At 48.7% G+C, this 15,518-nt stretch overlaps 1 protein-coding gene across 1 annotated transcript in view; it reads right to left on the bottom strand.

Annotated features, from left to right (window-relative positions):
* Window positions 1–7,781: 7,781 nt before the first annotated feature.
* cdx1b (caudal type homeobox 1 b) overlaps window positions 7,782–15,518 on the bottom strand; it is an 88,922-nt gene continuing 81,185 nt past the window's right edge. Inside the window, exons 3-4 of the mRNA XM_070877146.1 lie at window positions 11,858–12,003; window positions 7,782–7,970 (exon numbers count right to left, since the gene is read on the bottom strand). Coding sequence (XP_070733247.1) covers window positions 7,782–7,970; window positions 11,858–12,003 — 335 coding nt within the window. The remainder of the gene's footprint in view (window positions 7,971–11,857; window positions 12,004–15,518) is intronic.

Genomic DNA, 15,518 nt, shown 5'->3' with positions numbered 1-15,518 from the left:
TGCGAGAGCGCTCGGTGCAGTGGAATTGCCTGCCTGGGAATCCAAGATGGAACCTGCCGTCCTTACTGGATCTGGGCCGATATGTGACTCCAGACCCACAGCAATGTGGCTGACTCCTTAACTACCCTCTGGAATGGCCCAGCGAGACACTCAGTTGTATTAAACCACTACGACAAAGTCAGTACTGGAAGGGACTTTTTACACATGGACTGGGACGATTATACCTGGATTGAGCAGTTTTACATGGAATGGAATATTTAAACGTGGAATAGACTGTTTATACACAGAATGGAATACTTATACCTGAAATGAGATTTTTCTACATGGAATGTCTTGTTTATACACGGGGTGGAATATTTACACATGGATTGGAATATTTATTATTGGAATAAGAACATAAGAACATAAGAATTAGGAACAGGAGTAGGCCATCTGGCCCCTCGAGCCTGCTCCGCCATTCAACAAGATCATGGCTGATCTGGCCGTGGACTCAGCTCCACTTACCCGCCCTCTCCCCGTAACCCTTAATTCCCTTATTGGTTAAAAATATATGGGATGATTATACAAGGAATGGACTTTTTATACATGCAATGAGCTGTTCATACATGGAATGGAAAACTTTTACATGGACTATGTATATCACTGTTCCTTCACCGTCGCTGGGTCACAATCCTGGAACTCCCTCCCTAACAGCACTGTGGGAGCACCTTCACCACACGGACTGCAGCGGTTCAAGAAGGCGGCTCACCACCACCTTCTCAAGGGGCAGTTAGGGATGGGCAATGAATGCCGGCCTTGGCTAAGATCATGCATAACTGACCTGACAGGGGAGTAACCACCATAACCCCAAGGTGGTTCTCCCTGGATCAGGAAGGTATATGCTTGCTTTTTTGGAAATAGGAGGTGTGTGGGGGACCTGACCCATCCACCTCCATGGCACGAACCTGGTATTGCAGTACTTCCAGGAACGGTGCAGTGGCTCTAGGCCTTTTGGCTAAGAGCATTGGCGCAGAGTGATCCTTGAATGGCCCCAAGGTGACCTCTGGCGTTTGTGATTTGACAAAGAAATGGAACGATTGGCTACGAATTTCAAAAAAAAAATAAATGCCGGCCTTGCCAGCGACACCCACATCCTGTAAACGAAGAAATTATTAAAAGGAAGAAAGGACAGGGAGTGTCAACAAAGCGATGGTCGCATATTTCGCCTTCACACCAGCTATAGTGCAACAACAAACAGTGCGGAGGAAATCTGTTAAACGTTTAAGAATCGGGGAGCCAGCCCGCCATAATAAACATTTCTCACTGGCCGCCCCATCAGCTCTCAACCATCATCATCATAGGCAGCCCCTCGGAATCGAGGAAGACTTGCTTCCACTCTTAACATGAGTCCTTAGGTGGCTGAACAGTCCAATACGGTTACCACAGTCCCTGTCACAGGTGGGACAGACAGTGGTTGAGGGTAAGGGGAGGGTGGCACAGGTTTGCCGCACGCTCTTCCCGCTGCCTGCGCTTGTTTACTGCATGCTCTCGGCGATGAGACTCGAGGTGCTCAGCGCCCTCCCGGATGCACTTCCTCCACTTAGGGCGGTCTTTGGCCAGGGACTCCCAGGTGTCAGTGGGGATGTTGCACTTTATCAGGGAGGCTTTGAGGGTGTACCTTGTAACGTTTCCTCTGCCCACCTGGGACTCGCTTGCCGTGTAGGAGTTCCGAGTAGAGCGCTTGCTTTGGGAGTCTTGTGTCGGGCATGCGAACAATGTGGCCCGCCCAGCGGAGCTGATCGAGTGTGGTCAGTGCTTCAATGCTAGGGATGTTGACCACTGCCATTTGACCAGCCGTGAGCAGAACGCTCCTCATCTCTTTAACCAACGCACGTTGGATTTATTGCTGGAGGTTTCGTCACACGATCTCCCCCTCATCCTTGCACAGACTCAGCTTGTATTCCCTTGAGCATCGAAGATTAAGGGGTGGTCCAATTGTGGGGTTTAAGATGATTCAGATGAGGGCAGATAGGAAGACTTGAATTTATATAGCGCCTTTTATGACCACCGGATGTCTCAAAACGCTTTACGGAGAGAAAAGATTTAAAAAACGAAAAGCTAAAAGCAGGAGAAACTCACTGAAATACCCCCGCAACGAATAAAAGCTGAAAAAAAATAAATAAAACTCTGATGAATGAGGGACAACATTTTATTTAAAAAAAGATACCAGCCAACGTTACAGCCAAGGTTTGAGAATTGCACAAATTGTGAAATCTAATCCGTCCAAGTCACCATGGAGCAAACCCAACCATTTTCTAAGAAAGAAAGCACTTGCATTTATATAGTGCCTTTCACAACCGCAACACGTCCCAAAAGCGTTTCACAGCCAATGAATTACTTTTTGGAGTGTAGTCATTGTTGTAATGTGGGAAAGGCAGCAGCCAATTTACGCACAGCAAGCTCCCACACACAGCAATGTGATAATGACCCAGATAATCTGTTTTTTTTTGGTGATGTTGATTGAGGGATAAATATTGGCCCCAGGGCACTAGGGGAGAACTCCCCTGCACTTCTTCGAAATAGTGAAATGGGATCTTTTAGGTCCACCTGAGGGGGCACAGTCTATTATGATGTAAAATCTCACCATAAATAAATGCCAGAGATTACTGCAAATTACCACCCGTGCATTACAGCACTCGAATAAAAGGCACTGGAAGGTGTGAAGATGCCAATTTCTGAGTGAATCTGGGTAGTGACAAGCCACAAACTCTAGTTATAGTACCGTGTCTGATGCACACTCTAACACAGAGCAATGTCCATTCAACAAGTAAATAGTGCATTGAGAATTCCTGAGATGAAGGGGTTGCCTTATGAGGAAAGGTTGAGCAGGTTGGGCCTGTACTCATTGCAGTTTAGAAGAATGAGAGGTGATCTTATTGAAACATATAAGATTCTGAGGGGGCTTGATAGGGTAGATGCAGAGAGAATGTTTCTCCTCGTGGGGGAATCTAGAACGAGGGGCAAAGTTTCAGAATAAGGGGTCGCCCATTTAAAACAGAGATGAGGAGGAATTTCTTCTCTCAGAGGGTCGTGAATCTTTGGAATTCTCTGCCCCAGAGAACTGTGGAGGCTGGGTTATTGAATATATTTAAGGTGGAGATAGACAGATTTATGAACGATCAGGGAGTCAAGGGTTATGGGGAGCGGGCAGGGAAGTGGAGTTGAGGCCAAGATCAGATCAGCCACAATCTTATTAAATGGCGGAGCAGGCTCGAGGAGCTGAATGGCTGACTCCTGCTCCTATTTCTCATGTTCTTAAGTAATGGAATGCCTGAACTGTGCTTGTTTAAAGATACAAGGCATTCTCAATAACACAGCAGAAAAAAATTAACTTAACCTCCTTTATTTTTTAATACAAAACCATTGCAAACCACATGACCTCTGCATCACTGATCAGAACAATTAAGGTTCATTTTGCCTGACAGATAACCCCTATCAGCCTGATGTAGAAACATAGATCTATTTAACCTTTCGCGAGCGGGGAAACAATATTATCTGAGCTCATCGTGACAGAGCGACCTGCCACTGTTGCCATAGCAACTGTTGCTGTTGTTGGGGCGTGATTTGGACAGGTTTCTGTGTCAGTGAGACTCGCAATGCACCCAGCTGACCACTTGCGGCCTAGTTTATTCTCCCCCACTGCCCTCAGTGCTCCTGCTCCCTCAGGGGCCTCTCTGGGCCTTTATCCAAATACAATGCCGTTGTGGGATGTTAGTAAAGAAATAAAGAGCTTGCATTTATATAGCACCGTTCACAACCTCACGACTTCCCAAAGTGCTTTACAGCCAGTGAAGTACTTTTGCAATTAGGTCACTGTTGTACCGTAGGAAACGCGGCAGCCAATTTGCACACAGCAAGCTCCCACAAACAGCAATAATATAAATAGCTAGGTAATGTTTTTTTTAATGATGTTTTAGTGATAAGTATTGGTCCAGAAGACTGGGGACAACTCCCCTATTCTTCTTCGAAATTTTGCAGTGGGATCTTTTACGTTCATCCGAGAGAGCAGACGGGGGCCTCGATTTAACGTCTCATCTGAAAGCTGCCACCTGCGACAGTGCAGCATTCCCTCAGTACTGACCCTCCGACAGTGCGGTGCTCCCTCAGCACTGCCCTTCTGACAGTGCAGCACTCCCTCAGTACTGCCCCTCCGACAGTGCTGCACTCCCTCAGTACTGCCCCTCCGACAGTGCAGCACTCCCTCAGCACTGCCCTTCCGACATTGCAGCGTTCCCTCAGTACTGCTCCTCCGACAGTGCAGCGCTCCCTCAGCACTGCCCCTCCGACATTGCAGCGTTCCCTCAGTACTGCCCCTCCGACAGTGCAGCGCTTCCACAGTACGTGCTCAAGTTTCTGGAGTGGGACTTGAACCCACAACCTTCTGATTCAGAGGTGAGAATGCTACCCACTTAGAGAAATGGAGGGAACAAAGTTGCATTTCCATAGCGCCTTTCACCTCCTCAGGACGTCCCAAAGCGCTTTACAGTGAATTAAGTGTACTTTTGAAGTGTAGTCACTGTTGTGATGTGGGAAACATGACTGAGCCAGAGATGAAGGGTTGTCTTATGAGGAAAGGTTGAGCAGGTTGGGCCTAGACTCATTACAGTTTCGAAGAATGAGAGGTGATCTTATTGAAACGTATAAGATTCTGAGGGGCATAGATAGGTGCAGAGAGGATGTTTCCCCATGTGGGGGAATCTAGAACTAGGAGACATAGTCTTAGAATAAGCATCGTCCATTTAAAGCTGAGATGAGGAGGAATTTCTTCTCTCAGAGGGTCGTGAATCTGTGGAATTCTCTGCCCCAGAGAGCTGTGGAGGCTGGGTCATTGAATATATTTAAGGTGGAGATAGACAGATTTTTGAACGATAAGGGAGTTGAGGGATATGGGGAGCCGGCAGGGAAGTTGAGCTGAGTCCAAGATCTGATCAGCCATGATCTTATTGAATGGCGGAGCAGGCTCGGGGAGCCAAATGGCCGACTCCTGCTCCTATTTCTTATGTTCTTATGGTTCTGGGAGCTAGCTACAGGTCCCTTGCCCTTTGCTGAAGGAAATGTCTTTAGGAGGCAAAGTTGGGACTACATCTGTGGAACAAGTTAGAAGACCCAAGTGAAACATCTGGGACCGACAGGCAGGTTCAATGATGGCGGGGAAACTAACAACTGGCTACAGCTGTCTGTTAGAGACCCAGACCTCACTGTGTGGAGACACCAGAACCAAGAGGCTATAACTATCAGTGACGATTGAGCAGGCTTGATAGGGTTCGATAGGGTAGACATCGAGGAAAAATTTACACCTGTGAGGGAGATCATATATGAGACAGTCACCATTAAACCGGGAATTCAGGAGCAACTTCTTTACCCAGAGAGGGGTGAGAATGTGGAACTCGCTGCCACAGGGAAGGGGTTGAGGCGAATAGTATCGATGCATTTAAGGGGAAGCTGGATAAACACATGAGGGAGAGAGGAATAGAAGGATATGGTGATGGGGTGAGATGGAGAGGGGTGGGAGGGGGCTGGTGTGGTGCATAAATGCCAATATCGACCTTTCGAATAAGGGGCCGCCCATTTAAAATGGAAATGAGGAGGAATTTCATCTCTCAGAGGTTGATGAATCTTTGGAACTCTACCCCAGAGAGCTGTGGAGGCTGGGTCATTGAATATATTTAAGGTGGAGATAGACAGATTTTTGAATGGTAAGGGAGTCGAGGGTTATGGGGAACGAGCAGGGAAGTGGAGTTAAGGCCGGTATCAGATCATCCATGATCTTATTGAATGGCGGAGTAGGCTCGAGGAGCCAAATGGCCGACTCCTGCTCCTATTTCTTATGTTCTGTTCTTATGACCTGTTGGGCCAAATGGCCTGCTTCAGTGCTCCATATTCTATGTAATTCTCTGTAAGAATCGCAGACCCATGTCTCATCACTGTATAAAGCATCATTCCTGAGAAAGACATTGGTTGGTACAGTGGCTGAGTAAATCATACTGTAGAGTTGGACAATGGTTCCAGGTTACTCTTCTGGCTTGGGAAAACTTATGTGGAGTTGGGTCCCAGCTCGGCCATGATAATAATCCACTTCCCCCAAGAGTTTGTTGCTGTGAGACAAGGTGCGTCACCTCTCCCCTTCCAAAAATATTGGTTGAAGGCAGTGATCCCATAGTGTGACAATCCCTAATCTGAATCTAGGGCCTGAGGGAGCAGGAAGAGTCAGATATTTACACTCGTCCTATCTATGTCATCTGCTGAAATCCTCAATTATGATTTTGTTATCTCCAGACCCGAATATTCCAACACTCTCCTGGCCAGCCTTCCATCTTCCACCCACCTTGAACTTCCAAAACTCTACTGCCCGTAACCTAACTTGCAGCTACATTGGAACCTGGTCCGTCAACAACCTCGAATGTTAAATTTTCATCCTCGTGTTCAAATCCCTCCATGACCTTCGCCCCTCCCTATCTCTATAACCTCCTTCAGCCCCATAATCCCCCGAGATCTCTGCGCTCTTCCAATTCTGCCCTCTTGCGCATCCCCACTGATTATAATTGCTCCACCATCAGCGGCCGTGACTACCGCAGAGAGTTGTTGAGGCCAGTTCATTGGATATATTAAAGAGGGAGTTAGATGTGGCCCTTCCGGCTAAAGGGATCAAGGGGTATGGAGAGAAAGCAGGAAAGGGGTACTAAAGTTGCATGATCAGCCATGATCTTATTGAATGGCGGTGCAGGCTCGAAGAGCCGAATGACCTACTCCTGCACCTATTTTCTATGTTTCTATGTTTCCATGCCTGGGCCTTAATCTCTGTAATTCCCTCCCTATACCTCTCCACCGCTCTCTTCTTTAAATCGCTACTTAAAAATCTACCTCTTTGACCAAGCTTTTGGCCACCTGTCCTAATATCTCTGTATGTGGCTCGGTGTTAAATTTTTCCTGTGAAGCTCCTGGGGACTGTTTTGCTACATTAAAGGCACTGTACAAATGCAAGTTGTTGTTGTACAACATCTAAATGGCTTCCATTCCAATTCCATAGAGATAGGACATCGCACAAGATATGTGAAATATTAGGATAGGAAAAACAAGGGGGGCTGAGGACTGTGTCTTGTCAAAGAACTCTTCTTGGAAGTCTAAAGTGAAAATGTGGTGATGATGTGGTATAATACACCCTTTTTCAATAATATATTCTTTCTTAAAAAATAAACAAGTCCCTCTAAGCACATGAATTATATTACAGTCTATCCTAAAACAAATTCAAAAGCGTTCACGACAGAAAGAGAGATGTTTGATGAAGCGTTCACGTCCCGCTTGGGACCAGACAGACATCTTTCTGAGCCCAGGGTTTCCAGAAAGATAAACTTCACGTCAAACGTCTGTATTGAGAGACAACTCCGCCATTTCCCCATTCAGTGGCCATGTCCCCGGGACCGTTATTGAGGTCTTTTGATGTATTGTCATCTGCGGAAAAGCCGAGGTCAGAGTTCGAACCTCGATTCCCAACTCCCTCCCTAACCCCCACCCCCCCCCCCCCACACCCCGCCGTCCCCCACCGCACTCCTCCACCCTCGCCGGTTTTTGAGGGAGGGGAAATAAAGAAGGCCCTCCCGAGTTTTAGTGACGTCATCTCCCGAAAAATAAAAATGGTCGCCTCTTCAGTTCAAGAACGGGTCTCTTCCTCGTCCCATCCGGGGCTCAGCCATTGATGATTGGAGTAGGCCCGTTGCCCAGGCGATACGGGGACATGGGTTGGGTTAGGGCAAGTATTCCTCTTTGATTGTCAGTGGCATGGACTGAGAGACCATGTTACTGCTGCTGCTGACCAGGCCAATGGAGGCGATGGCTCCGGGTGTTGTCGTGCTGGCTTGCTGTGACTGCTGCTGTACCTTCTTCTTGTTGATTTTTCTCTCCTTCGCCCGCCTGTTCTGGAACCAAATCTTCACCTGCAACAGAGCAAGAGAAAAGATAGCCCAGCCTTCAGCAAAACTCGAACGCATGCACCTGTGAGCATGCGCGACAACAACAAAATAGTTGAAGACCTGTTGAGTCTGGAGGAGTCCATGTTCCACGTGTATGTCGAGTGCGCGAGGTTGCAGCCCCTCTTCCAATATCTGAAGGGGCTGCTCCTCAAATTCTGGTTGCACTTCAGTCCCACACTCCTGATCTTTGGGCACCCTGTGCGGAGGGGAGCGGGCAGGTCGGAGGGCCTCCTCGAAGGACTGCTCCTGGGCCTGGACAAGGGGACCATCAGTCCGTCCAGGCAGCGGGCGGTCGAGGGGGTCGTTCAGCCCGACTGCCTGCCTCTCTTCCGCGGTTACATCCGAGACAGGGTGTCCCTGGAGATGGAGCACGCGGTGTCCACCGGTACGCTCGCGGCCTTCCGCGAGAGGTGGGCGCCGGAGGGACTGGAATGCGTCATCACCCCCGGTAACCAAATTTTAATTTGAATTACATGTCTAAAGTTTAATTTGTCTAAGTTTGTCGGTTTTGGTGCCCCTCCCGCCGTCCCTTTTAGCCAGGGAGCACTTGTATAATTTGTGTTTTTGGTGCCCTCAAAAAAAAACAAGGGCACACTTTAAAAGTTTTTGGAGTGTGCCTCTCCCCTTTAATCAGGGGTCACTTGATTACTGTGTCCACAAAAATAGTTGTAGAGCTGTTGAGTGGGAGTGGCTTAGCCAGTCATGTGATGTTCACAAGACTCAATAAAACCCCGACCAGTTGGGTTCGGGGGATTCCCCAATGAGCAGGTGGTCTAGTGGATGAACCGGTAATGTGTAGTGTGATTGTTAAACCTTTTGCTAATAAACCAACTAGTTCTCAATAGCAATGTGTTACTATGAATTCTTCAGCAAAGAACCCAACAAGCAGATACATTACAAAAACCTTCTCCACCACTCCAAGTTCAAATATCCCGACAAGATTTCTTCTTACTTTTTAATTTTGAACTGAAGATGAACAATGCAAGTGCAGGTACAGCATGGGTTAGGTACAGAGTAAAGCTCCCTCTACACTGCCCAATCAAACACTCCCAGGACAGGTACAGCACGGGATTAGATACAGAGTAAAGCTCCCTCTACACTGTCCCATCAAACACTCCCAGGGCAGGTACAGCACGGGTTAGATACAGAGTAAAGCTCCCTCTACACTGTCCCATCAAACACTCCCAGGGCAGGTACAGCACGGGATTAGATACAGAGTAAAGCTCCCTCTACACTGTCCCATCAAACACTCCCAGGGCAGGTACAGCACGGGTTAGATACAGAGTAAAGCTCCCTCTACACTATCCCATCAAACACTCTCAGGGCAGGTACAGCACGGGGTTAGATACAGAGTAAAGCTCCCTCTACACTGTCCCATCAAACACTCCCAGGGCAGGTACAGCACGGGATTAGATACAGAGTAAAGCTCCCTCTACACTGTCCCATCAAACACTCCCAGGGCAGGTACAGCACGGGTTAGATACAGAGTAAAGCTCCCTCTACACTATCCCATCAAACACTCTCAGGGCAGGTACAGCACGGGGTTAGATACAGAGTAAAGCTCCCTCTACACTGTCCCATCAAACACTCCCAGGGCAGGTACAGCACGGGGTTAGATACAGAGTAAAGCTCCCTCTACACTGTCCCATCAAACATTCCCAGGGCAGGTGCAGCACGGGATTAGATGCAGAGTAAAGCTCCCTCTACACTGTCCCATCAAACACTCCCAGGGCAGGTACAGCACGGGGTTAGATACAGAGTAAAGCTCCCTCTACACTGTCCCATCAAACACTCCCAGGGCAGGTACAGCACGGGATTAGATGCAGAGTAAAACTCCCTCTACACTGTCCCATCAAACACTCCCAGGGCAGGTACAGCACGGGATTAGATGCAGAGTAAAGCTCCCTCTACACTGTCCCATCAAACACTCCCAGGGCAGGTACAGCACGGGATTAGATGCAGAGTAAAACTCCCTCTACACTGTCCCTTCACACACTCCCAGGGCAGGTACAGCACGGGATTAGATGCAGAGTAAAGCTCCCTCTACACTGCCCCATCAAACACTCCCAGGGCAGGTACAGCGCGGGTTAGATACAGAGTAAAGCTCCCTCTACACTGTCCCATCAAACACTCCCAGGGCAGGTGCAGCACGGGATTAGATGCAGAGTAAAGCTCCCTCTACACTGTCCCATCAAACACTCCCAGGGCAAGTACAGGGGGTGAGATACAGAGTAAAGCTCCCTCTACACTGCCCCATCAAACACTCCCAGGGCAGGTACAGCACAGGGTTAGATACAGAGTAAAGCTCCCTCTACACTGTCCCATCAAACACTCCCAGGGCAGGTACAGCACGGGGTTAGATACAGAGTAAAGCTCCTTCTACACAGTCCCATCAAACACTCCCAGGGCAGGTACAGCACGGGGTTAGATACAGAGTAAAGCTCCTTCTACACTGTCCCATCAAACACTCCCAGGGCAGGTACTGCACGGGGTTAGATACAGAGTAAAGCTCCCTCTACACTGTCCCATCAAACACTCCCAGGACAGGTACAGCACGGGATTAGATGCAGAGTAAAGCTCCCTCTACACTGTCCCATCAAACACTCCCAGGGCAGGTACAGCACAGGGTTAGATACAGAGTAAAGCTCCCTCTACACTGTCCCATCAAACACTCCCAGGGCAGGTACAGCACAGGGTTAGATACAGAGTAAAGCTCCCTCTACACTGTCCCATCAAACAGCCAATGTTCAGACACACACACACGGACATACACAAACACACAAACACGCATGGATACATGTACACATACACACGGACAAAGATATGGACATACATGGACATGCACGGATACACACACACACACACACTCACACACACCAGGGACAGTGATAAGGAGCAGGTCCCTTGACTGATTTTTGACCACGCTGACTGTGCAAGTGAGGCCACTTCCCGCATCGGCTCAACACAGATTGGGGATCGATCTTGTGAACTTCCTGACCTCTCTGGCTCAGCAAATCACCAAGCAGTGACCCGCTGGCGATAGGTTACCTCAAGGCACAAGTCAGGAGTGTGATGGAACACTCCCCACTTGCCTGGATGAGTGCAGCTCCAACAACACCCAAAAAGCTCGACACCATCCAGGACAAAGCAGCCGCTTGATCAGCACCCCATCCACCACCCTCAACATTCACTCCCTCCACCACCGGCGCCCCCTGGCTGTAGTGTGTACCATCTACAAGACGCACTGCAGCAACTCGCCAAGGCTTCTTCGGCAGCACCTCCCAAACCCACGACCTCTACCACCTAGAAGGACAAGGGCAGCAGGTGCATGGGAACACCACCACCTCCACGTTCCCCTCCCAGTCACACACCATCCCGACTGGGAAATATATCGGCCGTTCCTTCACCGTCGATGGGTCACAATCCTGGAACTCCCTCCCTAACAGCACTGTGGGAGCACCTTCACCACACGGACTGCAGCGGTTCAAGAACATAAGGACATAAGAAATAGGAGCAGGAGTAGGCCATACGGCCCCTCGAGCCTACTCCGCCATTTAATACGATCAATGTCCCAGCCTCCGCAGCTCTCTGAGGCAGCGAATTCCACAGATTTACAACCCACTGAGAGAAGAAATTCCTCCTCATCTCAGTTTTAAATGGGCGGCCCCTTATTCTCAGATTATGCCCCCTAGTTCTAGTCTCCCCTATCAGCGGCTCACCACCACCTTCTCAAGGAGCAGTTAGGGATGGGCAGTAAATGCCGGCCTTGCCAGCGATGCAAACAATCCCCTGGATAAATAAAGGAACAGTCAAAGTCGGTCTGCACTCACACGTATCTGAGACACACTCACCTGTCGCTCAGACAATCCCAACGAAAGGGCCAACTCCGATTTCCTGCGGATAGTAATGTACCTGCTGTAGTGGAATTCCTTCTCTAACTCCAGCCGTTGGTGGTCGGTGTACACCACACGATACTTGTCTTTCGTTCTGGTTTTGCCTGCCAATGGGACAGCAAGAAGAAATTGGATTTATTAAATGAGGCAAGCTTGAAGACGTTCGACAATCTCCGCCTTACAACCGGTTGAACATGTCCAAGGCCAATGCTGTCCCAGACAGAGCAGTAGTGATACCCGCCCTCCTGTATGGCACAGAGATGTGGACCATATACGGCAGGGACCTCAAAGCACTGGAGAAATACCACCAACGCTGCCTCTGCAAGATCCTGCAAATCCATTGGCAGGATAGGCGCACCAATGTCAGTGTTCTCGCTCAGGACAACATCCCCAGCATCGAAGCACTGACCACACTCGATCAGCTCCGATGGACGGGTCACATTGTCCGCAAGCCCGACACTAGACTCCCGAACAAGCGCTCTACTCGGAACTCCGACACGGCAGGCGAGGCCTAGGCGGGCAGGGAAAACGCTTCAAGGACACCCTCAAAGCCTCCTTGAAAATATGTAACATCCCCACCGACTCTCGGGAATCCCTGGCCCAAGGCCGGCTCAAAGTGGAGGAGAAGCATCCGAGAAGGCGCCAAACACCTCGAATCTCTTCGCCGGGAGCACGCGGAAACCAAGCGCAAACAGCGGAAGGAGCGCACGACAACCCAAGCCCCCCCCCGCCCACCCGTCCCTCCCACCACCGTCTGCCCCGCCTGTGACAGAGACTGTAGGTCCCACATTGGTCTCATCAGTCACCTGAGAACGATGTTAGTGTGGAAGCAAGTCATCCTCGACTCCGAGGGACTGCCTGAGAGAAGAGATACATCAGTCACCAGCCACATGCGGTGAATTGGGCGTCCAGACGTGGCTAAGTGCATTCAGGAACAGGAGGAAGCCATTCAACCACTTGAGCTTGTTACGCCATTCCGTGAGTCCAGGGCTGATCTGCATCTCAATCCCATCTACCCGCCTTGGTTCCATAACCCTTAATACACTAACCCAACAAATTTCCGATTCATAAATAAAATAATGAGTAATGGACTCCGTCGTTGATCATGTGATCTCAGTCATAGAATCACAGAACGGTTACAGCACAGAAGGAGGCCATTCGGCCCGTCGAGCCCGTGCCGGCTCTCTGTAAGAGCACCTCAGCCAGTCCCACTCCCCCCACCCTTTCCCCATAGCCCTGCAATTTTTGTTCCTTCAGGTACTTATCCAACACCCTTTTGAAAGCCACGATGGAGTCTGCCTCCACCACCCTCTCAGGCCGTGCATTCCAGATCCTAACCACTCGCTGCGTAAAAAGTTTTCCTCATGTCGCCTTTGGTTCTTCTGCCAATCGCCTTAAATCCGTGTCCTCTGGTTCTCCACCCTTCCACAGTTTCTCCAATGGGAACAGTTTCTCTCTCGATCTACTCTGTCCAGATCCCTCATGATTTTGAACACCTCGATCAAATCTCCTCTCAATTTTCTCTGCTCCAAGGAGAACAACCCCAGCTTCTCCAGTCTATCCACGTCACTGAAGTCCCTCATCCCTGGAACCACTCTCGTAAATCTTTTCAGCACCCTCTCTCTAAGGCCTTCACATCCTTCCTAAAGTGCTGTGTCCAGAATTGGACACAATACTCCAGTTGAGGTCGAACCAGTGTTTTATACAGGTTCATCATAACTCCCTTGCTTTTGCACTCTATGCCTCTATTTATGAAGCCCAGCATCCCGTAAGCTTTTTTAACCATTGCCCTGCCATTTTCAACGATTTGTGCCCATATACCCCAAGGTCTCTCTGTTCATGCAACCCCTCTAGGGATTGTACCCTTTAGTTTATATTGCCTCTCCTCATTCTTGCTACGAAAATGTATCACTTAGAAATTCTCTGCGTTAAACTTTATCTGGCACGTGTCCGCCCATCCCACCAGCCTGTCTATGTCCTCCTGAAGCCTATCACTATCCTCCTCATTGTTCACTATACTTCCAGGTTTTGTGTCATCTGCAAATTTTGAAATTGTGCCCCGTACACCCACATCCAAGTCAGATGGATGAACTTCAGCAAGTGTACATCCCTGTCTGGAGTAAAAATAAAACAGGGAAGGTGGCTCAACCGTGGCTAACAAGGGAAATTAAGGATAGTGTTAAATCCAAGGAAGAGGCATATAAATTGGCCAGAAAAAGCAACAAACCTGAGGACTGGGAGAAATTTAGAATTCAACAGAGGAGGACAAAGGGTTTAATTAGGAGGGGGAAAATAAAGTACAAGAGGAAGCTTGCAGGGAACGTAAAAACTGACTGCAAAAGCTTCTATAAATATGTGAAGAGAAAAAGATTAGCGAAGACAAACGTAGGTCCCTTGCAGTCGGATTCAGGTGAATTTATAATGGGGAACAAAGAAATGGAAGACCAATTGAACAAATAGTTTGGTTCTGTCTTCACGAAAGAAGATCCAAATAACCTTCCGGATGTACTAGGGGACCGAGGGTCTAGTGAGAAGGAGGAACGGAAGAAATTCTTATTAAGCGGGAAATTGTGTTAGGGAAACTGATGGGATTGAAGGCCGATAAATCCCCAGGGCCTGATAGTCTGCATCCCAGAGTACTTAAGGAAATGGCCCTAGAAATAGTGGATGCATTGGTGATCATTTTCCAACAGTCTATCAACTCTGGATCAGTTCCTATGGACTGGAGGGTAGCTAATGCAACACCACTTTTTAAAAAAGGAGGGAGAGAGAAAGCGGATAATTATAGACCGGTTAGCCTGACATCAGTAGTGGGGAAAATGTTGGAATCAATCATTAAGGATGAAATAGCAGCACATTTGGAAAGCAGTAACAGGATCGGACCAAGTCAGCATGGATTTATGAAAGGGAATTCACGCTTTACCAATCTTCTGGAATTTTTTGAGGATGTAACTAACAGAGTGGACAAGGGAGAACCAATGGATGTGGTGTATTTGGACTTTCAAAAGGTTTTTGACAAGGTCCCGCACAAGAGATTGGTGTGCAAAATTAAAGCACGTGGTACCGGGGGTAATATACTGACGTGGATAGAGAACTGGTTGGCAGACAGGAAGCAGAGAGTCGGGATAAATGGGTCTTTTTCAGAATGACAGGCAGTGACTAGTGGAGTGCCGCAGGGCTCAGTGCTGGGACCCCAGCTATTTACAATATACATTAACGATTTAGATGAAGGAATTGAGTGTAATATCTCCAAGTTTGCGGATGACACTAAACTGGGTGGCGGTGTGAGCTGTGAGGAGGACGTTAAGAGGCTGCAGGGTGACTTGGACAGGTTAGGTGAGTGGGCAAATGCATGGCAGATGCAGTATAATGTGGATAAATGTGAGGTAATCCACTTTGGGGGCAAAAACACGAAGGCAGAATATTATCTGAATGGCGGCAGATTAGGAAAAGGGGAGGTGCAATGAGACCTGGGTGTCATGGTTCATCAGTCGCTGAAAGTGGGCATGCAGGTACAGCAGGCGGTGAAGAAGGCAAATGGTATGTTGACCTTCATAGCTAGGGGATTTGACTATAGGAGCAGGGAGGTCTTACTGCAGTTGTACAGGGCCTTAGTGAG

Source organism: Pristiophorus japonicus, chromosome 4 (assembly GCF_044704955.1).
Source record: "Pristiophorus japonicus isolate sPriJap1 chromosome 4, sPriJap1.hap1, whole genome shotgun sequence".
Classification (NCBI taxonomy): domain Eukaryota; kingdom Metazoa; phylum Chordata; class Chondrichthyes; family Pristiophoridae; genus Pristiophorus; species Pristiophorus japonicus.
The sequence above is the reverse complement of the archived record's forward strand: the minus strand, read 5'-3'. Positions and strand labels throughout refer to the sequence as shown.